A 26703-nucleotide genomic window follows, 5' to 3' on the forward strand; every position below is an offset into this window, starting at 1 on the left:
AGAAACCATCAAGAGCTCTATTCTCTACCAATGGCGCCTCCTTGTGGTAATTTGATGTAAGTTCTAACCTAACGTGGAGTGTCAATGGGCAAAGTACAAAACCATGTAAAGTTCCCACTATTTGATGACATACATATTAGAAATAACACCTATAATATTATAATATACAATTCTTTGCTAAAATCTGACACAATCTGTTTGTTGTCTGCAAATGAAATTCACATGATTGTAACCGATTATTAAGTTATTTTGTATTCCTGGAGAAAACATCCACACATTGTGCTAAAAGGCAAACAGAGAGGCCATATCTTTGGGGAGAATGATGTCTGACTCTTTTAGATTATATTCGATTCATATCAGATGCAGCCTGAAAGCCTATTTTCAATTTGGATACACAACATTTCAGTTTCCTGGAAATTGATTATTGAACGGGAACAGAAACACTGCAAATAGTATTTCTGTGAATATAAGATAAGTGGAATCCAATAGATAACATTAAAAATAAACAGGGTTAATGAAAAAGTATTTATTTCAACACAAAACATGACATTTACTTTAACAAAATACAACACAAATGTTGAATCACGGTAGGTGATGACATCACAAAAAATGACATCTAAGACATTTTTAAAAGGAAGACACAAAGGGTCATTATACCACCATGGAGGAGCACAATAAAAAACCCTCTGCATATTATTAACATCATGTACTGTATCTATTCTAGCCCATGATTGTCTGTGGAAAAGCAATATCAAATACAAAAACTCACAATAAAAAAAAAACACAAATGCAGATTGTGATATCATATGAAGGTCTGCACACTGTCTGTACTTTAAGGGCTTTATCTGTTAATTTGGAGCTTATTCTTGGTGGTTCCTCTTTTTTTTTAAAATGATTATTAGATTAGTGCTACTTAAACTAGTTCAGTACAAAAAACATAAATTAAATTGATGTGGCATCGAAGATACGTGACCAATTTAACATATCAACTCTTACTCACTTGGTAATACTAATCCAAAATGTCTAAAATTACATTACAGTCGTACTGTAACTGCATAAAAACTTTAATAAATTCTTATATAACCTGTTTAACTTCCAGGGCTCACTAGTAAATACTCTGTCCTAAGGACATGTATATGATTCACCACACTGTCTGTTCACAAGTCATGAATCAAGGTTTGATAATACACACACAGCCCTGGTTGATTTGAGGCAGTGGTTCCCAAACGGTGAGGTGGGGCCCTCTGGAGGGGCACTGCAGGGGGTACACATTTAATGTAGAGATAGAAAACCAAAAGGTAAATAATTGTCTTTACAGCAAATTATTTTGAAATGACAAACAAAGGTGCAACAGTTTTATTGGCTGTTCACTAAACTCCTCCCCCCAAAAGCAATTGTCCAATCACGGTTAAGCAACTGTTACTGGGTACCTGTAAGGACCATATTGAGTATGTACAAAAATACATGACTCATATGTTTAGGACTATATTAAACTGTTAATATGTACTTCCAAGATAAACTCAAATTGTCCTACAACCTGTAATCAGAAAAACAAATGCTCATTGTTTTGCGATTAGAAAGAAGCTTGACAGACCGGAAGTAATATTATGCTAATAGAATAGAAAGTTACTCAGGGAGGCGGGGCTTAGTGAAAAGTCAATTGTTTTGCTGTAAAAATAGCTATAGAGTGGCGAAGTCACGCCCATCTACTTACGCCCCATGAGACCTTATTTCTGAAAAATTATGCATTGAAGTCAATGGAAAGAGAAAGATTATCTTTCGATCCCGTTTGAATTGTGCCACGAATTACACATATGATGTTTGTCAATCTTAAAAAATAATTTCCATGTCAAAAAAGTCACAGTTTGCCGTAAAACTGTTGAAATATAAGACTATGAAAAATACGCAACTAGAAAGACTACAAATCCCAGAATCCCGGTCCCGCATGCTGGCTCTTACGGAACCGACTAACTCCCCTTTTGTGTATGTACAGCTCTCAACATGCCCAGACTTGGAGTGATTTTCACCTCTTTTAATACTTTTCACCTCATTCTGAAAGAAATAAGTGAAATGTGCCAACGTGACGGCGTGTGTGTGTGGTGCGAGACGGGAGAGGTAGTTCATTGAGCGTTTCACACAAACAAATGTGTTACTTCACAGTTTTACGACACATTATTTATTTTTTTACTTGCAAAGTTATCTTTTAAATTGACAAACATCATATGTGTAATTCGTGGCACAATTCAAACGGGATCGAAAGATAATCTTTCTCTCTCCATTGACTTCAATACATACTTTTTTCGAAATAAGGTCCCATGGAGGTCCACCGGAAGGGGAGGGACTTCCCCACTCTATTAGTTCGTCCTGTGCTTTTCTAAACCAACTGCTGTGGAGAAAAAAAAACTATGAATGAGATTGATTCATTTGGGGGGGAAAATAAATAGCAGTGCTCTGATGCTTTCAAGATTCAGCAACCCAGGTGTATGGAGCAGGTGACAAAGTGTACAGTACCTAAAACATGAATAGACTCGACAGAAATAAATGAATACCTAGTGAGGCTCTGTCAGTCAAATCCAAAATATAAAAAACGTAATCTTAAATTCCCTGTTAATACAGTAGTAGTTGTAGAGTGTAAAGACTTTTTGGAAGGAATTGTATTTATATGTATATTTGAACACCAGTATATAATGGGAACATCTGAGAATATGACGTTTGTGTTGATATGAATAATATTTTTATATATTTCAGGCTCCTCTTTTTGTTACTTTGCCGGTATTGTTACCAGTTGATTTAAAATACATGAATTGATGTGTTTTGGTTAAGGGGCCGATGTTTTTATGCTGGCTTCCACAAAGGGGAGATTACATGAAAGGCTTGGGAACCACTGATTTACAGTAACAATGATCTATTTGACAGTAACATTGGACCATTAAAATGAAAAATAAATAATAACATTCCATGCAAAGAAATGCTATAATTTTTGTAAAGTGTCAAATTTAGCACCAGTGTATCCTAGTAACGGCGAGGATACAATAAGCAGACGTGGATTAGAAATGTCACCACGCTCCAACAGGAATGATAGCAGAGGCTGTTTTATCGCCCTGTTTCCTCCCAGCGCAGGACATACATTTAACAAAGCTTGACAAAAACCTGTGAAAGATGGCATAGCTAACATTGAGTCTGTCCAGATATGAAACGGCAAAGTCTAAACACAGGAGAGGAGTAGAGCTGGGAGGAAGAAGTTAAACAAACATCAGTCAAACTCACTGTAGAGCTTGAGTAGAAAGGGAAGCAAGTGAAAACAGCTTGAATCAGAAAAGCCTGCAACAAATCTTCAGAATACAATTTAAATCAGGAGTGAAAACATCCGAGGTTGGTTTAAAATGAGTATTTGTACTGCACAGTATTGGCCGTTATCAATCTTGCTTTGGCTTCTTGCCGTCTGCTGAGTGGTGAGGTAGAGAAATAACCTACAACGGCAAACCTGCAGCTAGCTGATGGTCGAGGTTGCATGTTGATGCCGTTTTTTGAGTGTTGCTCGGCTACATGAGAGGTCAAAGGTCTTCGCGCCTCAGACAGGAAACTGCTCTGAGCCGGCTAATGCACTGGAGTGTGTTTTTTTTAATTATATCTGAGAGAAGTGTTTGCTAAAGTGTGGTTTTGTCAAACAGTTAATGTATAGGTACAAATATATATAAATTGTGTGTGTAAGTGTGATTTGAAGAGAATGTTCATGGAAGTTATGCTTCTCCATAGGCGGAGGCCTTGTCTTTTAAAAGGTCCAGACATACGTGACAGCTCCAGCTCCCTGTGAAGAGACAGAAGAAAGAGGGTCAATCTTTGTACCACTTGCTCTTTTTCCATTTATAGCCTTTGCTTGTAGCCTCCTTCATATATACAGTGCATGACATATATAGTATCAACACGCTGATGTATAATAAAAACTCTGAGAGCCGCACCTTCTGGAGGCTTGGTCATTGGGGGCTTCAGGCAGTACATGTGGTATCCTCTGTCACAGTCATCGCAGAACAGCAGCTGGTCCTGCAAAAGAAGACATATCATCAACTTAACTATATATATTACCTATAGCATATGTCCAGGCACTACAGGGGGCAGAATATTAAACATTGAACCTGCTTGTAAAGGTCATTCATGTCGGAGTAATAAATCATACCTCTATATATGTGACACGGATAATGTTTTAGCACTTATGAGCTCTATATAAGGTTAGGCAAGTAGTTCTGTGAGCTTACAAAAAAACATGGGACAGTTAATTAAGCTCCATCGAGGCTTAGCCTTCTGATTTATGCCCAAACTTCTACATCTGTCAAAGAAATGTGTAAATAACATGCAGCCTTATAAAACACACCTGTGTTGCAATGCTTGCTATGTTGAGTATTTAACTAATTAAGCAAATAGATATCGCCATTACACTTCTAACCCTTAAGACATTTAGAAGAAATCTACACAAACAGAAACATTGTAGACATTTTTTCTAGAGCTGCTGGTAGTTCTTTTTCACAAATTTGAAAGAAGGCATGTTATGGAAGCAAAATAGCCAAAGATATTTTGACCAGTGCATGAAAAACACAATTGTTATACCTTTCTAGTGTTAACATTACTATTGCTTTTTATGTTTACTATTTTTTTACGTCTTTCTGAATTGGAATTATACTAAACTGTGCTACAGCACTCAAATAAACATACTGAATTTGGCTATCGAATGAATTTATGATCAGATTTTTCACTCTTATAAAACCTATGAGACAAAAGTAAAACCCACATCAAGGGTGAGCTATCATCTATAATATCTGATTGGCTTTGACAGGCTGTAGAAAGGTCACAACACTAAAAGGAAAACATGTCAAATGTGGTGCTCTTCAAAGCAAATTCAGAGGGGAATCTAGCCACAGAGGGATATATAAGACTTCGACAGTTTACATACATCGTTCTCTGATGTGCCGCAGAGGCTGCAGGACTTGCACTCTATGCACTGCCACTGGTACGTCCTCACCGCCTGCATCATGTTGTCGGTGAACTGCAGACATGTGGGGTGACCTGCGGAGGGACGAGAGAAGAGTGAAGAAAGAAGGAAGCAAGGGTTGACAAGAGAAGATACATCCATATCCAACATATGATTCAATTGACCTGCAACTCTATCTGATTGCCCTTTGTGGAGTATCCATCATGAAAAATAAAGGATAAACACACTTTCTTTAAATGTTGGTATGCTTTCCAAATGCTTTAAATAAAAAATACAAGCATCTAATGTGAACGAAACAAACAACTTTTGGTGAAGTGGTTGAAAAGTCATAACAACCATGTTATCCCTCATAAAGAAGACTGCTTTGTTTTAATAAGAGCCAGTAGTAAGTGTTAATTGTCTGTAATTGCACCCCATACAGTGTTGAGAGTCTGTGCAGCTGCATGAAAGGTAGAAATAGAAAGCCACACAAGGCAGGTGATTATATGTCTGGAAACAAAACACAAGCCGTGATGTGTGGAGGGGAAAACACAGCCAAGATGTATTTTATCCTCCTCCTCTAAATCCACGTCAGTAACAACATAAAAAGAAGGATGCATGGTATATTTCAAATCCTCTCCTTGTTCACAGTCCTAATCCTGAAGTATTACAGTTTATGCCAGTTTTTTTTTATAGCATCCACACGTTTTCACAGTGCTGTAAGCCTCTCTTGGTATCTGTGGTATCAATGGGGTATCAATGAGCCATAATCACGATGAACTGGTTTATATCTGGTCTGGGAAAGCAGCCAGAAACATTGTGCAGCCTGTGATGGGTGAATAAAGAGAAACTGAGTGAAATTTAAAGAAACGGTATAAGCTGCCGTCTGCTTCCCCAAAATAAACTGAGGAATTACTGTCGGAGGGAAATTAGCTGTGGCAGTTTAAAAGATGGACTATCAGCTTAAATGGATAGCAGCAGGCAGAAGAAAAAAACCATTCAACGAAGCGCCAAAAGAAAAGAGTTTGTCCGTGCCGATTGGCTCTTACCTCTCTTAACTACCTGTTCTCTTTACAATAGGGAGTGACTCATTTTTTTTATATACTTTATTAATCCCTGTGGGGAAATTGTTTCTCTGCATTTGACCCATCCTAGTGTTAGGAGCAGTGGGCTGCCATTTTGAACGGCGCCCGGGGAGCAGTGTAGGGAACAGTGCCTTGCTCAGGGACACCTCGGTAGCACTTGGTCTTGCCGGGACTTGAACTGGTGAGTTGCCAAGCCAAGTCCCTAATGACTTCGCCACCACCGCCCTCAGGAGTCGTTGTTCATCCCACCATAGCCACATTAACGGCCACTTCATTAGGATGTAGCCGTGAAGTTTAGTCTATGATCTTGATTATTTTGCGCAAGTAATTTCAAGTGTAAGAGGATAATTGTTGGTTTTATAAAAATGGGCAGTGAGCAGTGAAATCCTTATGAGCATGTATCCATTAGGCAACATTTCCATGAAAAAATGCCTTAAGATTTGAAGGAATACACGTCCTAGGTCTTCAAAAAGTTCAAAAGAAATCTTCGGCGAGTAGTCCAGTCTTCTCTCAATGAAAACTTGATGTGTTGGACTGCCATCCATGTAGCAAGGAAGTCGTGTCATTAGCTGTCAGTCACAGGATCATCATCATCTGAAAACAATATGTCTTCTACCTCGGCATCTTCAAAGCCATGAAACGCGGAGGCCTCGCTGTCGGACGCGCTGCCGAACATTTCCTCTAGAGCACGTTTCTTCCTCCCATCCTTCTTCACTCCTCCTCTTCTTCCAGCTACCATGAAAACATCAGCGTCAGAGCAACACAGACAAGGCCACACACTCTTGCAGCTGTCCTAACAAAAGATTATGGTAGCAATAAAATAGCTCACATCTTGTTGAATTTAATGCGCTTATACTGTGGGTGAGCTGATTCGAGAAATGTTTTTGATGAGATATCCAGCACTTTGGCTAGAGTGGAGGAGAGAAAAAAGAAAACAAAGAAACAAAAATGCAGCCAATTGTGCTGTAAGGTGATGCGTGAGCAACAAAGGAGTGAATGCATGTCGTCAAAAGGCAGAACTCCTTACTGATGGGCGAGGCAGACATGGAGAGGCATGCAGGGTGGAAGCAAGAAGAGGAGCCTAGGAATCAATATATTTTTCTGGAGGGAATTTGGAAAGAGTCCTAGCAGCTGGCTCTCACTTTTCATGGTCTACGCGGCTCATTGACAACCCGTTGAAAAGACACTGTGGCAACATAAAAGCTCAATTCACTGAAAAGCATAGATACATCAGATCTACAACATCAGGTTAAGACACACGTTGGTTAAAGATGAATTAAAAATGTTTGACTAAAAATGAATGTGTAAACATGAATGTCAGCTTTCTAATAAGGTATAGTTCATTGGTGTCGTTTCCAAAATATATTTAAAAAAATGAATTGTGTCATTCTTTATCTTAACAATTTAGGCAGTGCCGTTTTAACCAATGAAACAAAAATAAACATTGATAGGAAGAGAAGAACAGACATGAACAAGATTGTGGATAAAAGGAAGTAAAGTGAAAAAATGAAGTGTGTAGTAGACACAAATTAAAGTATGAGACTAGCAAACAATTCGTATCTGAAAATCTCAATTATTTCCCAAAGGTAGAGCTGAGATATTTGGGTAAATGTGATTATTCATTGTCCTGCTGAGAGTGAGATGATAAGATCAGAACTATTCTCATACCTGTCCAGTCCAGCCAGGAGATGGTTAGCTTAGCTTAGCATAGCATAAAGACTGGAAGCAGTGGGAAACAGCTAGCCTATGTATCTCTGTCCAAAAGTAGCTGTCAACCACACCTAAAGCTTACTAAGGTAACAAGTTATATCTTGTTAGATAAATCCATACAAAAACCTCACAAAGACAACAAGCCTCCAGGAAATAGTCCAGTACTTAAAAAACACAATTTCCCAATTCATGTTTTGTAAGGACTACACAAACAAGATAAGACGTGTTAAAAGTGACACGTAGAAGTGTTATTAGGCGGACTTTGTTACCTTTGGACATGCTAGCTGCTCCGAAAATGCCAAACTATTAACTTTGTTGTATTATTAACAGTATTTTCCTTGCTGTCCTATTGAAATCACACCTATGACATTGTTTAAAATCAAATAATTTGATTGGCAGGAAATCTAGTTTTGGTCTAAATGTAAACAAAGTCCATGAAGCTTTGATGGAAACCCTTGTGTTGAGGATGTTGAGACTCACCGGAGCGTCCACAGTCAGAGCAGGACACCAGCTCCTCGGCCTGGCCCGTCTTCCTGTTGGAGTCCTGGTCGCCCAGGCAGAAGTCACAGTAGTCGTTGGGGATGATGCTGCCGTCTGCAGCCTTCTGAGCTGCAGGCAGGAACAGACACAGGTAAGTTGAAAGAGATGACATTCCTTTTCTGGCCACCTGGCTTATCATAAATGTAATATCAAATGAGTCAGCAGCTTACGTTTGTGGTTGTCCGGGCAGTATGGAGGAGACGGGGTCATCTCTGATTCCTTCTCCTCCTCGCCCTCCTCCTCTGCCAGGTGAGTGTGGGTGTAGTGGTAGCTCAGGCCGGGCCGGTTCTTGTAGCGCTTTCCACAGACTACAGATAAAACATTGCAGGTCCATTAGGAACACGACAAATATTGTGCAACGTACTGTAGTGCAGCTACTATAGTGAATGAAGGGTCTGCTAAAAATCAAATATCATCAACGATGTATTTGGAATATGCTGTAACAAATAACTTTCACTCAATGGTATTCATGTGAGATGGTTTGCACTCTCGTTTACATAGGATTTAGGTGAATACAAATGGGATGTATCTATTAGTTGTTGAGAGAATATATTATTACTGCAGTGACAGAGAGCGAGGAATCATCTGCTACATATTTAATGCCAAAATAATGTTTTTATATGATAAATAATAAATAAATAAAGCAAGATTAAGGGAGGACAAAACATTAACATCAAATCAGGCATTTAACTAAAATGAAAATTCAAGGACAAATCGATAAGTAATTCCAAAGGAGGTCTAGTGACTAATGGATGTGAGGACAGGAAACAATGGATGTATCTAGTCTAAAAATATATATTTTATTGCGAGCAAACCAACAAAAGGTTTGAGCTTTACAGGAAACGTTTTTTTCTACGGTTGCCATGTTGTAAAACTTTGGAAGCATTTTATGTGCTACTGATATAAAAACAGGGATCTACAGTCTAATATTTTAGTAGCTCTAGGGGTCATTGTAAAACGTAATAAACACAGTAGAGATGTAGCCATCATAGAAGTTAATTTTCAAACGGTTTCTGCTGCTTATGTTGCTTCACCCAATTCTGCAGCAATTTCTACCTACTGTACCCGAAATCTACATCTAATCTTTGGGTTGAAAACTGACTTTATGAAACATGTTAAACCCCCAGTGTAAACACTTCTACAATGGCTACATTTGCAGATCACAATCACAGCTAGTGCGGCCTTAAAAACATGCATCCCTCAGTTAGACATTAGTAGAGCTGCCTTTTAAAGCATCAAATTGTGCATGCCTTGCAATGAGCAAGCATTAAGGCACGAGGCAAAGCGTTAATGTCATGCAATGCTTGCACTGAGTTCAGGACTAGCATGAAGCATTGAAAGCGTTAGATATCTCAGAGGGATTCACATTCAGTTAGCCATTCCCACACCAGATGCCCATGAGCAAAAAAAAGAAAAAAGACAGGAGTCCCTAGAAAGACAAGATGGCGACAGGTTCAGATACCTTCTTCAGCCTTTTTTGAGTTATGCTTTTGTTTGTATCTATCTGGAACAGAGAAGACAAAAGCAAACAATAAAGGAAAGACAGAACAAGACACAAAATGAGGATGAGATTCATTTGTTCGAGGCTCAGTCAACGGTCTGGATTAACAGCAAACTCGTTCTTCATGCTGCAGAGGACAGCTCTTATAGGACACAAGGAGAGGGGGATATCATTGAAGGATGAGAGAAAATTCATTGTCTGAAGGATCTTTTCTGAACATATAAGCTAAGAATTTAAGCAGGCATGTAGAGAAAGGTTTCCTGATATAAAACATCTTAAAGGAGTTATCGTCAGTCCTAGAACATGTTTTTCTCTTTCTATGAGCTTAAGGAGACAATGTGATTCTGATTTTGGGTAAACTAACACGTAAAGCACCATACAATGTTATGAAGAATTTTGTTTCCTTTTCTCTTACTGTCACAGACGTAAGGTTTGTCCTGGTCTTCAAGGTTAGCGGCTTCTGTCCTCCTGCGACTGGATCCTCTGTTCTGAAAGGAAATACGTCACATGTGATAATTACATAGAGCATACTGTATTTCAACGTCATTAAAAACACAAAATATGTTTTTATTGTATTTGGAGGAGCAGTTTTTTATGTTGGAAAGGTGCTGTAGATATAGTCAAATAGTGTAGAAAGAGCCCTTTTTTCTTTTAATAGAGCTTGAGTTGATGAATTGTTGATGAACTAACCCTCTTTTACAGCTCACACAAATGCATGCTGACTCACTTTGCCTCTGTTTCTGTTCTTCCTCTTTGGAGTATCCAGTTCAAAGTCATCTTCATCACCGAGACCGTCTCCATTTTCCTCTGCCTCCAGAACTCTCTACAGATTAAACACACACACACACACACACACACACACACACACACACACACACACACACAACACACACACACACACACACACACACACACACACACACACACACACACACACACACACACACACACACACACACACACACACACACACACACACACACACACACACACACACACACACACACACACACACACACACACACACACACACACACACACACACACACACACACACACACACAGTAAAGGGGGTATTTGAAAGTAAATCATATTTGTGAAATGTTTGAAAAGGTGTAAAATAAGGAGATATGGGTAATTATTTTCACAATAATAAAATACCTGTATTTCCAGCATCGTCTCCTCCTCCTTACAGATGTTGTTTTTTTTTTCAATCTGGCTGTCCCCCCTCAGGAGGGCCTCCAAGGCTGTGGCCTCCCCTGGGGGCCCCTCGCGCTTCGGGGCCATCTCAGCTTCTGAAGTGGCAGAAGAGAAAAAAAAAATAGTTGAGATGGCAGGTGTGTGTGTGTGTGTCCTTCCAAGTGCACATATATTTTAAAGCTCTTTTTACTTCTTGGTATCCTCACTTCGACCTTTTGATCTTAGGGTTTTCTGAAAAAAAAGTTCAATTAGTTACATTTTCTTTAAAGTTACATTTTGCAGAAAGTCCTTCTATAAAAAAAATCTTCAAATTTGTTTCATTTTGGTTGAACAACATGCAATTGACCGAAGCGGTGAACATGTATCAGTATCAATGTGGGCAGTGTGTATGTGTTCCCTCTGCATAGGATGTTAATAAGGGAGATTTAGTAACAGCAACACCAGGTGCACAGGAAGAAAAGAGGAAACAATGAGCCAAAAAAACTGCTCATAGGCTTGTATTATATCTCCAGGATCTGGCTTCTACTTTTTAATTTCCCTAAGATGAACTTGCTGCAGCATTGACTCTCTGTCTTCGTCTTTGAACTCTAAAACCAGGATGACAACAGAATAAAAGTGGGGATTTGATAAGAAAAAAACAGGGAGTGTTTCTTTCCCCTCCTCCTCCTCTCATTTCTTTGTGTCTATTTGTGTGGGTTGACTTGCTGGCACTGACATGACATGTCCTCCCTCCCCTCAGTCCCTAAACCTGCACCCCCTCCCTCCTCTTCTACAGTACTTTTTTTCCCCTCCCCCCCATTTCTCTTCACCCTCCTTCCCCTTCCCTTGACCCTCCAGGGCAATGTTCTGCTTTGCCAGCAAAAAGCTTAGAAGCGCCCTAAATCCCCATACAGGAGGCAAACATCCATACTTGCTCACACATATCATATTGATCTAGAACCACTGCTGAATTTAAAAGAGCCCTCCACTCTATTTAAAACTGGAGATGTAGGGTTTGAAAGAAGGGCCACTGAGGGCCACTGAAGACTCCATGAATACAAGCAATTACAGTGTGGTGATTTGATTCTAAAGTTTCTAGACCCCCCGTGGTGATAAACAAAGAGGGATAAATTGTCTCTCTGTACTTTAGGTCACAGCATACCCGGCTAGGATGCAGTTGAGATGGAATAGCTAGCATCCATAGAAATTTCTCCCGTATCCATTTATAATCCTTCTTAGTTAACACATCACAAATGTCTCAACCCAAGCATGTAGTAGAAATCATATCTTGTAAATGAGCCAAAATCCTCAATGTTATTCCGATATAGTGCTTATCATGCTATGACGTAACATTTTTTAGATTATAATGAAAAGATGAATACTATTTTATTAATAACGTGACAAGTTTATATATCGTAACAGCGTAAATATATCTTGTTATAACCTGAAAATATCACATTATAATGTTAAAAAACCTTTTGCATTAACAATAAACTTGTTTTATGTCATAGCATGAAACTGAATAGTTTTGCTGCCGTATTCGAGAGAATTGGGGGTCTAAAGGAGGATGCTTTTTAGGTTGCATTAGTGGAAATGTGATATCCAGAATCTTTTTGTGCTTGACCGATACGAGGGAGCAAAGTGAGGGTTTAACTTTATTTAAGTACAACACTGGAGTTACCATTTAATGTAAACCGGCAAATGAAATCAAAAGTAAAGTTTAAGAAATATGATTTAAGAAAAACATGAGAAAACGAATATCATGGAAGAGATTAACTTTAACTGCATGCTAATTGCCTTTTGTACATCGAAACATGAATGTCAAGTATCGCAAACATCGTATATGTATTTGCTTGCCTCTATTTTGTAACATGCATCAGATTAAACAGTTTATACAGAGGGAAGGAAAATGGCTGCTAAGGCATGACCACTAACATGTGGAGCCACAACACAAATGGAAGGAGAGGATCTCCCGTACAAAAACCTGGTTATATACTATAACCTCATGACAGAGCCTCTGTGTTTACCTCTCGGCTCAGGAAGCATTAAATAAACAAACCACTTGCCAGACGTGCCAACCCCGGCCCGTTTGTTTTTGCTTTTCCACTAGGGGTAGTTCCGGCTCAGGGCTACTTTTTCACCGGTTTTCTGGCCCTCCAAAATCACGATTCTTACCGGGCCAACAACCGGGCTGAATATGCTAAACTAGTGACGTAAACACTCGACTGCTGAATGGTCAGAGAGAATATCGCTGGCAAGGGGGCTACAACTACAACAAAATGAACATATTTTACCGTGATTTAATTTTAATACGCGTTTCAAAATGATGCCGAAGTAACAACATACTGATACCGGTTAGTAAAAACCATGAATTAATGCTTTGACAAGTCTGCAGACGGCAGGCGAAAAACCTTTTAAAATGCGTGTTTTCTGAATGGAGATCGGCTAAGCTAACGTTGTATATGCTCCGACCGTCCACACTCACAACAACGGCCTACAGACATAAATAAACCAGCGACTGTATTCGCCATGACACAGGCAGTCTGTGGTTTGTACTTGTTTAACTTTTGTCTAGTTTCTGAACAGATATGAGGAGCTGTGAGCTCTGAGTGCTAACAGCTAACGGCTGATGTTGGTTTTGTGTTTCGCATTGAAGATGACGTCACGGCTCCGCCTACACTGAGTTACTATAGTTACTGCCCCAGCTACTAAACTGTAATGGAAACGCAGCATAAAGTGAGCCTGGCCTACCAAGGCCCAACTATACCGTACTAAGCCGTGCGAGGACCTGCAGTGGAAATGCGCCATTACATTCCTCTGTTGTGTTATGAAAGATATCTGGGCCAAACAGCAGAAATGGATCTATGTCAAACAAAACTGAAGACTTTTGCTGTTCACACTGCAATTGCTTTGTTTCCCTTGTTTTAGTTGGTTACTTTTTGGGAGTTTCTTCTCTTATTTTCCACCCAAAATGCCTCTTCTGCTTAAAGCTGAATCGCTCTTGGTTGAACGCTCGAGTATTAAATTGCGTCTGCAAAACAGCGTGTTGGAAACAATAAATGTGGCAAAGCCAAAACAAAGACTCGCCTTTATTTCTCCCCCTTATCAGGTTCCCGGGGCATTCCTCTGCTAAAATCTCCTATAACACACACACACACACACATATATATGCATGGATACACACACACATGAAAAAATGCTTTCACTTCCACCTCATAAGACTCACTTACATTCTAATGCCTCATGGTCAAATGATTATAGAGGCCCAGTGAGGGTGCTTCTGTGCTGCAACGGAGAGCGAGAGTCATGTGTGGGGGTGTTTGTGCACTTATGTGTGTGTGTACTGCCAGAGAACAGTGAGAGGAGTCATTGATTCAGGGGAGAGAATGAACCTGGAGACCTGGCGAGAGAGACGGGCTAACCAGAGCCAGATGGTCAGATAGCGAACATTAAGGCCGCTGAGCACGCCTTAAAGATCTCTGCAGCCACAAAAGAGAACAAAGATCAGAAACACAGCCTACATGTGCATGTAAGTGACGGTAGAGTGTGTGAAAAAGGAGTGGATGCACCAGTTAAAAAGGCTTTCATTGTCCAATTGTGGGTCGATATTTCTGCGGATATGGCATTCATTGCGCTTGCATATCAATTTGCTACATGGCAGTGTGTGTGTGTGTGTGTGTGTGTGTGTGTGTGTGTGTGTGTGTGTGGTGTTTATCTTACCTAGTCGAAGCTCACATAGGCGGAGCTGGGGATCTAGGGGAGGGTGGAGTCGCCTCTTCTTTCTCCAGCAACGAGCAGGGTAGGTATACATCTGTCCTGCTGCCTGGCCTGGACACACACACACCAACACACACATACATTAATTAATATATAAAGACACACACACATGCAGAGAGACAGGCGCACAGGAAGAGTCTTTACAACCATTGGCAGGCCTACAATTTTAACAAAACTTTCATTGAGACCCCGTCATACACACACATACATTACACACACACACACACACACCACACACACACACACACACACACACACACACACACACACACACACACACACACACACACACACACACACACACACACACCACACACACACACACACACAACACACACACACACACACACACCACACACACACCACACACACACACACACACACACACACACACCACGACTAGTGTTGTTTTCGTGATATTTAATATGTCCCGCTTTCAGTGCTCGGGCTAATGGTCCACATATTTAGAAGAATCTCTTAAACAGACATATCAGTGTAGAGGATGCTTACATTTAGTTTTACGCTAATAACCAATGGAAATCACTTTTTCAGCAAAGCAGACTTCTTGTGCTTGATTTAAATATGTTGGTATTTCTGTGTCAAATCATATTCTACCATTAGTCAGTAGAAGTGATTTAAGCTTCTTTATTTTCTGTCAGCATGAGCAGAAAAAAAAGAAGAGGGAGGGGGAGGGATAAACCCAGAATAAATGCATATAATGCGAGTTAGGTCTGCCACAAAGTATAGGGTGTGGCCTGAAGGGCTTTGCATATGAGATGGAGAACAGGCTATTTGTATCCAGCTCTCGGTAAAGGGCAGATTGTTGCCTTTGGTTGAGCAGGCAGCCCAGATGTATAATCTGACAGCATGTCTCAGGATAAAGCAGCAAGTAGTAACTCATGTAATATACAAAAGAGGGGTTGATTTGCCTTTTTATTGAGGTTAGACATCATATCAGATAAATTAAATCCTTTCAATCCATCTATATTTATGCGTATTTGCCTTTCCTGCTGAGAGTCTGATGAGAAGATTTATACCACTCTTTGTCATTCAATGAACACCCAGCGGCCAGTTAGCCTAGCTTAGCATAAAGACTGGGGGAAACTCTGTTTATAAATTAGATATTAGAAAGGATTTGTACTTGTTTGCCTGGTGGCCAAAGTTGAATGACTCCAGAAAATCACTCAAAATAGTTTGACACATGGATTAAACAAGAATATGTTTAAGCTAGTTGTTTCCCATTGTTTTCGTTCTCTATGCTAAGATAAGCTTACTAGCTGTCTATACATAGTTAGCGTACAGATATGAGAGCAGTATCTATTTCCTCATCAAACACTCTGGAAGAAAGTGACAAGCATAGTACCCCAAATGTCAAACTGTTGTTTATATATTTGGAGCTACAGTGTATCAGTAGCATCATTTGTTCAGTTTAGATGGCGTTTCGCACCTGGCTGGCGCTGGCACTTTTCCATCCAGATGTAGCAGTTGTTTTGCGCCACACCAGTCTGGGAGTCCAGGAAGGGCATGCGCACGCTGCGTTCAGCGCAGAGACGGGCATTGTAACTGCGACAGTGTTCGATAGCCTCCCTATAGAACTGGTCACCAAGCCTGAACACAGACAAACAGACAAAAGGAGAACGTGGAAGGTTATCAGTCAGATTGAAACACAAACAGGCTTTTATTCATTTACTTCTACATTAACTGCCCCATTCTTTTAACATTGGACTCAAGTTACCCACAGGTAACATTATAGTCCTATGTCTGCCATGGATTTAAGCTATTTGCATCACACAGCTTCGATTTCTGCTTTCTATAAACTGAGTCATCACTGCTCTTAAAGTCCTATCACCTAAATGCTAACGTTTTTTGGATGTTAAATGGTAATAAAATGTGCTGGAAGGCTGATGATTTCTTAGTTCCTGTAAATCAAGGGCCTGTTCTTTCCAGCTTAACTTTAGCTAAATACAACGCGCCCATACCTCACTTCGTATTTTGGCTCAGTTTGTTGTGTAAAGTCTGGATTTGCTGCAGAAATCAGACGAAGCATGAAGCTGAAAAGGAACATTTACGAGAGCTGGCTGGATAGGAATAAAAAGAAATGTTTCATCCTATCAAATTGATGGATAAGTGAGTGTGAGATCGAATTCCACACAGCAGATGGGCTACACACACACACGAGGGCATAAATCAGGATTAGAGCCATCAATAACCTCCACTGTCTAGAGGGAAGATTTCTGCAGCTAAGATCATTAGCGACAGACAGGGAAATAATAAGATTAGCTCACATTTGCTAAAAATTAAATATCAACCTTGAGAGACTAATTCTTCATATAATTACAGAGCTAAAATTCTGAGAGGAAGATAGAGGAAAGATAGTTTTGCATGTCCTAGCTCCAGATTTTTTTTTAAAAGTCAACCATCTTTTGGCACAGTTTACTGTTTAGTTTTCCAAATGAGACATAAAATACCATTTGCAGTTAATATCTCCTAAGTATGGTTTAAAGACGTCATTCTCTATAAGGGACTATGAGTTCTGAAAAGTTGAAGAAAAGAAGAAGAATGGCACTAGTTTCTCTGTCGGGGTTTACCCGAACCAGAAGGATCTTGCCTGTCTTTCTATTTCTGTGCATCCATCTATCTGCCTGCCAGTCACCCTGTCTGTCTGACTGTCTGTCTGACTGGCCGAGCATAGATATGTAAAGAATTCCAAGCTGGACAAAGACCAGAGGTCTGGTCGAAGTGACTCTCACAAAGATGTGCAGTGTTTGGAGGTGGAGGGGGCGGAGGGTGCGTGGAGAAGGATAGGGGAGGAAGGGAGGGAGGGAGAAGGGTGAGGGGTTGGAGTGAGCAGCAGCAGGGAGAGCACCAGGTAAAATGGAGAAACAGGGAGCACTTAGATTAGAAGACAGGTATGGAGAAGGGGGCTAACATGTGGTGGAAAAGAGGAAATTCAAAAGGCAACAAAAGTAGGATATAGAGCGCAAAACAAATGTATTCTATCTCTAAAGGGAGAACACTGATTTATTGAACGGACTCCTAAGTGAAATCATGACTTCCTTATTAGTGGCAATAAAAGACATGTTTGCTTTAACTAATCATCAACAACACCATCAGCGTCTTGATTGGTTCCACATAAACTTCCCTTAACAATGCAATTCTGTTTGCCTCTAAGTGGCAAAGTCCCTTTCACAATAAAAGCCCATGACATATACATTACATCCCTGCCTACCAGAGAGCATTCCTCATTCACGACTTGAAAACACTAGAGGGGGAAAGGTTTAAAATAAAAATCAGTTTCCACTTCGAATATTTATTTACTTATATTAAGCTAAACCATTTTGACCAAGTGTGGCTCTGTTTCAATAAGGGTTAATGGTTCAAACTTCAATCAGAGTCTCGAAGAAAATATGTTTCAAAACGTAATTGAGAATGTGATTTAGTTGTATGGGACTATCATTTTGTAGGAGACAGCGTTGAAGAAACATATATAGAGCTAACAATTTATATTCTAATTTAACATGCTCCTTAGTGAAATCCTGATTTCATTTTATCTAAACAAATTAACAATTGAACAGATGATAATGGCTCTAAAATATGCTGATAAGTGATCACATGTGACTGACAAAAATCTGGTCCAGCTATTGGGATATTCAGCCAGTTGAGAATCCAGGAAACCACTGCTACTGGATGAGAAAGATTCAGCCATGCAACCTCTCCTAAAATCCCCAAATTGTTGTTTTTACATGCAGCACAGCAAAAAGGAAAACCTGTATAGAGGCTTTGTGTTCACCTTCAGTGCCACAGTTTATGTATAACGTCTGGACTTGAACACATGTGGCGTCTGATGGCTGTGGTTTGTGTCAGGAGACTTACAGAAACGAGGAAGGCAGCTGTTTTTTTTGGGCGACACATGTTTTTACTGTATGACCAAGCGGCAGGCGTAGCGATCAAGTCAAATCCAAATGTCCAGAAGAGACTTCCTGTCACATAACTCACATTCCCAGAGGTGGAGCGTTATCTCTGCTTTCACTATTTGTTTCCTGAGCTGAAGTGTGTGTGTGTGCGTGAGTTGACCTACAGGCATCTGTCTTCCCAACTTTTCTTCCTCACTCTTCCTCCCTGTGTCATCCCACATATATTTCTGTCCCATTTCCAGCTACAAAGCGTCTGTGTAACGTCCCCGGGCGGCTTCATAAACTCTTACATAAGCAAGCGTTCGTGTCTGCTGACTCTGCTCCTTTGACTACATTTGTCTGAGAGGTGTGTTTATGTGTTGGGCTAAGTGAGCTCTGCCTTTCCCAACCCGCGGACCAGATTGAACCATCAGAGATTGTACTGTCCTCCTGTTTGTACCCATTAGTCCACTGTATGGCTGATCCGAGTGATGGAGCTTATGTAAGTGGAGGTTTGCATGTCGTGGAACACATTCCTCTTGATCGACAGTTTCCTGGATACTGATGGAATCTGCAGTTACTGTGTGTGTGTGTGTTTATACCACTGTGATTGTCTCAATTGCTCCCATACTAGCACAGAGGAGTGCTTTGTTTGTGACAGTCTTTCAATGTTTCTAGGTCAAAGCTCATGGACATTATACATATTCAAACTTACATTTAATCCTTATATAGCTCTATTAATCAGACAGCACAGCATATTCTCTTTCTTATTGCTGAATACCATCATGTATTAGTAAAACTCATCAGTAGCATATTAAATCTCTGACATACCTTTGTTTTTCCTTCCTATTTTCCACAACAGACTGTATAAAACTTGACGTAGCCTACAAAACAAAACCAATGCATAAAACCCTTGAATTTAAAGCTAACAACAACAACAACAACAGTAGTGCAGTTTACAGTCAAATACACAATTAAGCAGGGTATAGGACAGGGGTGGAGAACCTCCGGCTCCCGGGCCGTATACGGCCCGCGAGACAATTTGATACGGCCCTCGAGGTAACTCACGCAAAAAAGAAAAAAAATTAAGAAATCTAGACCGCAAAATAATTAAACAAGCGAGTGCCTGTTTTTCCTGGCCACGGTCAGGGTCCTTGAACACAACACGAGCCTAACGTGTCATCACGTGGTATATGTCTCATCCGACAGGGGTTTAGAGCTGCCGGAGAGCACCAGGACGTCGCTCCGGGCCGGGACATCACAAATGTCAGTACCCATAAGGAGCCGTACACATGCCGCAGTTTTTTGCGTGGCTGTGTCTTTAGTTGTAAGCCCAGTGGCGATCTGTCATACTGATCATACAGTCAATAACTTTGTTGTTATTAGCATCTGGTTAGCTAGCTATGCTAATGAATATAAGAAGCTTTTTCTCCAACCAGTGAGGTAAAGGCACATCTTTATATGATCATTATAGTTATAAAAAAAATAAGAGAATAAAGTAAACAGGTATAAAATACTATATGACAGTAAAAAAAAGTTGTTATTAATAAATAAGAATACAGTTTGAAAGGAGAGTGATTTGTAAGATATCCATAAAGAAAAATAAAATCTGTTTACAGTTCTGCTTCATATGGGTGTTGAGAGATGTATCCATAGATCTCTTAATGTTGCTCTCAAAGTGCACCAGATAATTGATGCTTTTAACTTCAACATTTAAAAAAAAAAATCTTCCCGGGGGTACATGCCCCCCGGACCCCCCTAGAGGAGGTTACACAATCGTGCACGCGCGAGTCATGGTAAAATATCTGGATTAAGAGGTTGCTTTTTCTTTGCACAGCATGAAAGAAAGGCCAAATGAATGGGCTGTGATTTTAGTATTTTTAAGCAGACGTCAATAATTTGTACGGGCCTCGGAGGATGTTGAAAAAATTGAAATGGCCCTTGAGAGGAAAAAGGTTCCCCACCCCTGGTATAGGATGTGCCTACCTTGTTGATTGATTGATTTATTGACTATATTACCAATCAATCAAGATAGAGGCTTAACGATGCATATCCCTTCCTGGCCCCATTGTCTTGACTAAATATGGTAATTTCGTGCTCCAAAAAAACAAAATGGCGAGGGCCAAAATGCCAAACTGGAGGCTTCAAAAATAGGCGTAGTGTCTTCATCCACTTCTTAAATACAGTCTATAGTTTTGACAAGTTCTGAAGTGACTGATCTGATGTGACACATTTTAGTCACGGCTGTAAAATAGTGATACCATTTTAGGCCTGAAACGATTAAATGAACAACATTTCAACGGCAACAACTTTCGGAAAAATTATTCAAACCAAAAATGCCAAACATTCCCCGATTGCTGCTACTACACTGTGAGTTTTGTTGTCTTTAATCTACCATTTATGATCGTATACAAACTATTTGTGTGGTTTTAGACTGTTAAACAATCCATTTTAACAAATGAAATTGATCATAATAGAAATGTTTCCCTATGTTTTGAAATTTTTCAAACCATAAAACCCTTCTGATTCATTAAAGATGGAACAATGCTGTTGTTTTTCTTTATTGGGTTAGAGCAAAATAACAAAACACTCATTTTGCTCGAGGCAGGAGGTGTTTTGTCAGTCTCGTCTCAGTTTACTATCACACCTTTGTCAATCATTTTAATGGGCTCTCTGCTTTGAAGCCGCATCTCGGATCTCGCTGATGGCTGAGGTTAACGCATCCACCAGAGACAGACAGAGGCGACATATACAGAATTGTAAGATCAAGAACATATTTTATTCATTTGTATTAATTATAACGAGAAATACAATTGAATGTCTTCGACTATTAGATGTTTATAGCGAAAACTGGAACATTAAAGTAAAATACTCACATCAGTCTCTGCATGGTGATCGGCTTAAGGTTTTACACTGGATTTCACTCGAAAAGATGAAACCCCTGATTAGATGTACAGGGCTGACATTGCTTTTAGTTAGAGAGTGTGTATGTGTGTGTGTGTGTGTGTGTGTGTGTGTGTGTGTGTGTGTGTGTGTGTGTGTGTGTGTGTGTGTTATATTGATTACATGAGAGAAGTACTTAAGACTTGTTCAATGTAGGTACCGTTAAATAGACATTCATAACACTAGTTCTTTAATTAATTGAGAAAAAAACAGTTTAAGCCTCTCTCTCTGACATACATAAACCCAAATTAAAATGTCATTGCATTTTATAACATTCAGTTTAATATACTTTACTGTCTTCAATGTCTACTAATTAGTGATGCACGATAATTATCGGCCCGATAATTATCGGTCCGATATTAGGAATTATGACGTCATCCCGATAAACCCGATAAAAGTATTAATAGTCCCGATAATATACAATATATTTTTTGGGTAAAAAAAAGAAAAAATACTGCGGTGTGGGTGGATTGGGATGAGGGGCGCTTGTTTTTCTCTCGGCTCCTCCCGTTTTGCCAGTACTGTGGTATTAGTGGTTTAGGAAGAGGGGAGTTTTTCACAAATCCAGCGCTCCCTAACTCATGCCTGGCTGTGACGTAAATGGTGTGCGGCCGTGAAGCCAGGACAGTAAACAAACATGTCGTCGGTAGTATGGGACTATTTCAAAGTTTCAGAGTTAGATAGTTTGCTTGCTATTTGTATTAACAAATGCAATGCAGAAGTTCCACGAGGAGGGAAAAAGGCAACGAGCTATAATACTGCCAACCTGATTAGTCACCTGAAACATCGCCATCGCTACGATGGTGTGTTAAAAGCGTACGAAGACGCCTGCGCTGCTAAACTAGCGGCGAATCCAAAGCCAGCTGCAAAGGCACCGGGGCTTTTACCTATCGACGAGGCTTTTGAAAAAGCAAAGAAGTTTGCAAGAGACGACCCCAGGGTTAGTTTTGTTCATAGTAGTAATGCTCATGTCATTTGCTCACTACTAGTCTTTTTTTTACCACCAGGTGTGCAAAAACTACAGGTACATTTCATATATATATACATATATATTGTATTATTATCGGTTATCGGTATCGGTCTTGAGAAGCAGGAAGTTATTGGTATCGGTTTCAAAAAAACAATATCGTGCATCCCTACTACTAATACTTCACAAACTCTGGTGGACTTCAAAAAGAGGCCTGGTATGTAGCTCTGGCCTATTCCAACCTTTAAAACCAAAACAGGCTGTTTTATTAAATTGTGTTTTTGCACTACTTGCAGGTAACTACTTTAATGCATGTGATAATGTACAAAATATACGGTGCCTTTGACATAGAGCCATTGATATATACAGAACAAAACATCCCACTGATGAGCTGACCTATATGACTTGATATGTACAACATTTCTCATCATAAGCTGTATATATATATATCTTTTGCATGACCTCATTCAGCTCACTGAGTCGGACACAAACATCAGACAGATCTTTCTCATAACACACATAACAGTGTCTTAGAGGAAGACTTTAAACACAGCTCCTAATGTCAGGGAATGGTGGGGGTTTATCAAAGATAAGATAGGCTACAATATAGTAGGCAGAAAGGAAATCCACTTTTGGATAGGTAAGAGGCCCCAAAGTGCAGGGTAAAAGCATGTGGGCACTGACAGGCGTCTTTGTGGCACTTTGTAGGCCGAGCAGCAGGGCAAAGCAGTGAGGAGGGGGCGAGGAAGAGGAGGAGGAGGAGGAGCCAAGGAGGCTGAAGTGGAGGGAAGAGGAGGGGTCATATATGTCCCCGGGCACACGTGTTCCCTTTCAAACCCTGTCACACTCATTTTCTCTCTAACACGCGGATGTGTGTACGCACGGGCGCACTCCCACACACACAAACACATATACACACACACACTTGCCCGTGCACAAACAGACATACAAAGGGGAATGAAAGGGAAAGGTGCAGTGTGCAGAGGGGGGGGGGAGCAGAGCGGAAAAGGGTGTTGCAAAGGGGAAACCCTGATTCAGATTTTCTATGTGGAGAAAAAGATACATTTATATCTAATTTCTCCTCCTAGAAAACACCCATACCAAAAAAATCCATAAAGAGAGGGAACATGTGCCTGAACCATATTCAGGGAAGAAAAAATCAATCAATCACTGCATGGAGCTTTGTATAAAGAAAAAAGAAAAAAGAAGGGTTTCTAGATTTAATTCCCTATGCCTGGAAATCATTCCCGGACATTCCCATTCCCGGGCTTGCATAGACAAAGGCCAGAGTTCGCTGAGGGTGTAGTATAAATGTATGCAGTAAATGCAGCCAGACAGACGACCCAGCCGCCCCCCCCCTCAAATCCTCCATCACTCACTCACAGTCCCTCTCACGCAAATTGGGGGGAAGGGTGGCCTGCAATACAAGCGCCAACGCATGCAACAAACACACATAATAAAAACACAACCTTACACGCTAACCCCCCCCCGCCCACACACCACCTCCTTTACATTTCCCCAGCCAAAGCAACCGTCCACCTGAGCGCAACACTAATCCCAACCAATGTTATAAAAAGAGGGTAAAAGGACACAAGACATCCATAAAGACACTTTTTTTCCCTATGAATTATATCACTCCTTTCAATATTTCATGTCATCTCTTCATGACGTCCCATCCAACACGGCCACCCAGCCAGGGAGAGGTCATTATAAAATACATGTTTAAATAAATCAAGCTAACTGCTTAACATGCCAGACGTATTGACTGCAAGCTCATGATGGTTCTTATTCATCTTTCATAGCAGGCAAGGACATTATCACGTCCTTAATATTGACTGCAAATGATTTGCCATTCACTTCCTGGGGAATGATGAGAAGGTGGGCACATTGTTTCTGACAGACAGGGGGCTCAAGCAACTGCCTGAAAACTACACCACAACTATATTTCCCAGGGTCATAACTCACATGTTAATTGATATTATCTTTTCCACTCCTGCTTGACACTTTTTTTCTTCTTCTTCTATGGTATAGTCTTAAATGTTGCCTCAAACCTAAACATTGTTTGCCCTTAAGCAGTTTTTGGAGGGGTGGTGGTGGTGGTGGGGGGTTTGTCTAAGAAGGTACTGTCTGCTATACGAAGGGCAGATGGGGTTTCCCTTCCTCCATCCGTCTGTCTGTCTTTACATGTACCTCTCAACAGATGGACCCAGGAGAATACTGGGACACTCCTAATCTGCTGTTCTGCATGCACAACTGCAGACACACACAACTGCAGACACACACAACACCCATATACCTTCATACACAACTCTAATCTGTTTCAGTAGAACACAGCAGATTAAAGCATTTTATCCCCAAGTGCTGGTACAGTAGGATCCTTTCTGTAATGAATGGTTGTCAACAAAGAGATCTTCAAAACAAGAGCATATCTGTACTTGACAAACATTCCATGCTCCTTTCCTCTTCCTCTGAATACTGAAAATGTTATTCGGCACATTTATGGTTAGGGGGAAAAAAGACTGATGGTTAAAAAGATTTCACCATTACAAAATGGCCTGAAGTGAAAGCAAAGATGTGATATGTGCCACACTTATCTCCACCCTCAGGAAAAAATGACATTGGCTCTTGCACAACAGATTATGGGATAACTGTCTAACTGTCTGCACATTCCAGTGACCAGTGGTAAACATCTGCTGTCAACCAGCACTGCAGGAAGACATGCATTCAGTGATAAAGACTAGGCTGAAAGTTATAAGTGCACTTAAAGCAGGTCACATATAAAGGGGTCATCCTTATTATGGTTCAGAAATGACTACCTCATATTATATTGATAATTTACTGTGAAATAAGGTAAAACAAAAATCCCAATTTTTTAATTTATTGTATATATATTCTAAAAAATAGCATAACAATTGCTGCTTGATTCCACAAATCAGAACATTAACTAGCAGATTCTAAAGATCAGACAAAAATGGAACTTCAGGGAAAATGCACGCCCCCTAAATCTGTAATACATCCCAGCCTTCTTCTCCAAGCATGAAAGGAGGTCAATACTGTATAATAACATATTATAATCCGCGATCCCATTGTTTACATGCATGTAGCATCCGCAGCAAAAGCCCGAGCCGCGAGGCTAGCCAGAGTCGCCCTACAATGTCCGCTTTGTGACATTTAGTTGCCTTAAATTATCCATGCAAATTCTCCCATCTACCACTGACAAAGAAGCCTTCCATGCAAACTTCTGTCAACCGTGTTCGATAAACTGAATGTGCACGATGGCAACTTTCTGTCCTAGTAAAACAAGAGACAGATATAGTGCGGACATTTACGCGCGGGTTGGAGATGTTTTCTCTGCAGTTTGTGCACGAGTGCATGCTTTTATATGACACAACACAGCAAGAAGGCAACGGTACCTGCAGATAACACACGGAGACTGTCCGAGTCCGTGGCGAAAGTGTTCATTTTTTAGGCTCCTATTCAAACGCGCGTTTAACCCTGTATAGATCAATCATTACATGTAATCCAACTGTACGATGGTTGTATTTAGAAAACCCTGAATGTACTTACGATTTTAGAGGATTATGAATGGCAGTCGCCATTTTTCCTGCAGGACTGTAACGTAATATTCCAAATCTCGGTGTAGTTTGGGACCCTTGTGAAAAAAACACAACAGCCAATGCGGTCCTGGGCACTGTGTGCTCCCTACCAATACAAGTCCAGCATCAAGACGTTAGGCGTGGCCTCAGAGATATCTGTCAACATCCATGTTCCAGTCTTTAGAGTAGTTATCATATCATGAAAATAAAGGCATTTGTGTTTATTTTTAGTGAACATATCACAATTGGAAATAAGGATCAAACATTATTGAGCCATGTCATGATCTCCTCTTTAGTTGTGAGTTAGGGGTTTTGATAGCTGTGTGAAAAGTAATCCACCAGTAATCTATTTTTAATTCATTCAAAATGTCTGAGGATAAAAGGAAATGCACCTAGTCTGGTGACTACATACATTGCCTTAGTATTTTAAAATATGTTGACTGCCATCAATCAAATGACGGCATGAAATAAAACAAATCCCTTCACATTATTATTCTGATGCGTGGCTGAAACGTTTACAAAGAAAACAACCAATGTGTGCCTGCAACG

At 40.2% G+C, this 26703-nt stretch overlaps 1 protein-coding gene across 2 annotated transcripts; it reads right to left on the reverse strand.

The window, feature by feature from the left end:
- Positions 1-3074: 3074 nt before the first annotated feature.
- On the reverse strand, positions 3075-26500 carry dpf3 (D4, zinc and double PHD fingers, family 3). Of its 2 annotated transcripts, XM_034228713.1 has the most exons (12): positions 26126-26497; positions 16203-16363; positions 14699-14806; positions 10961-11094; positions 10527-10622; positions 10215-10287; positions 9761-9802; positions 8469-8606; positions 8239-8367; positions 4946-5058; positions 3960-4041; positions 3075-3808 (listed from the first exon to the last, which is right to left on the reverse strand). In XM_034228713.1, exons 1-12 carry the CDS (start codon positions 26155-26157, stop codon positions 3741-3743), a joined length of 1176 nt encoding a protein of 391 aa, XP_034084604.1. In that variant the 5' UTR covers positions 26158-26497; the 3' UTR covers positions 3075-3740. The 2 variants fall into 2 exon arrangements, with proteins under 2 accessions (XP_034084604.1, XP_034084605.1); XM_034228714.1 differs by lacking the exon at positions 9761-9802 and having other exon boundaries at positions 26126-26500.
- Positions 26501-26703: the final 203 nt, after the last annotated feature.

This window comes from Gymnodraco acuticeps, unplaced genomic scaffold, assembly GCF_902827175.1.
Source record: "Gymnodraco acuticeps unplaced genomic scaffold, fGymAcu1.1, whole genome shotgun sequence".
Taxonomy (NCBI): Eukaryota; Metazoa; Chordata; class Actinopteri; order Perciformes; family Bathydraconidae; genus Gymnodraco; species Gymnodraco acuticeps.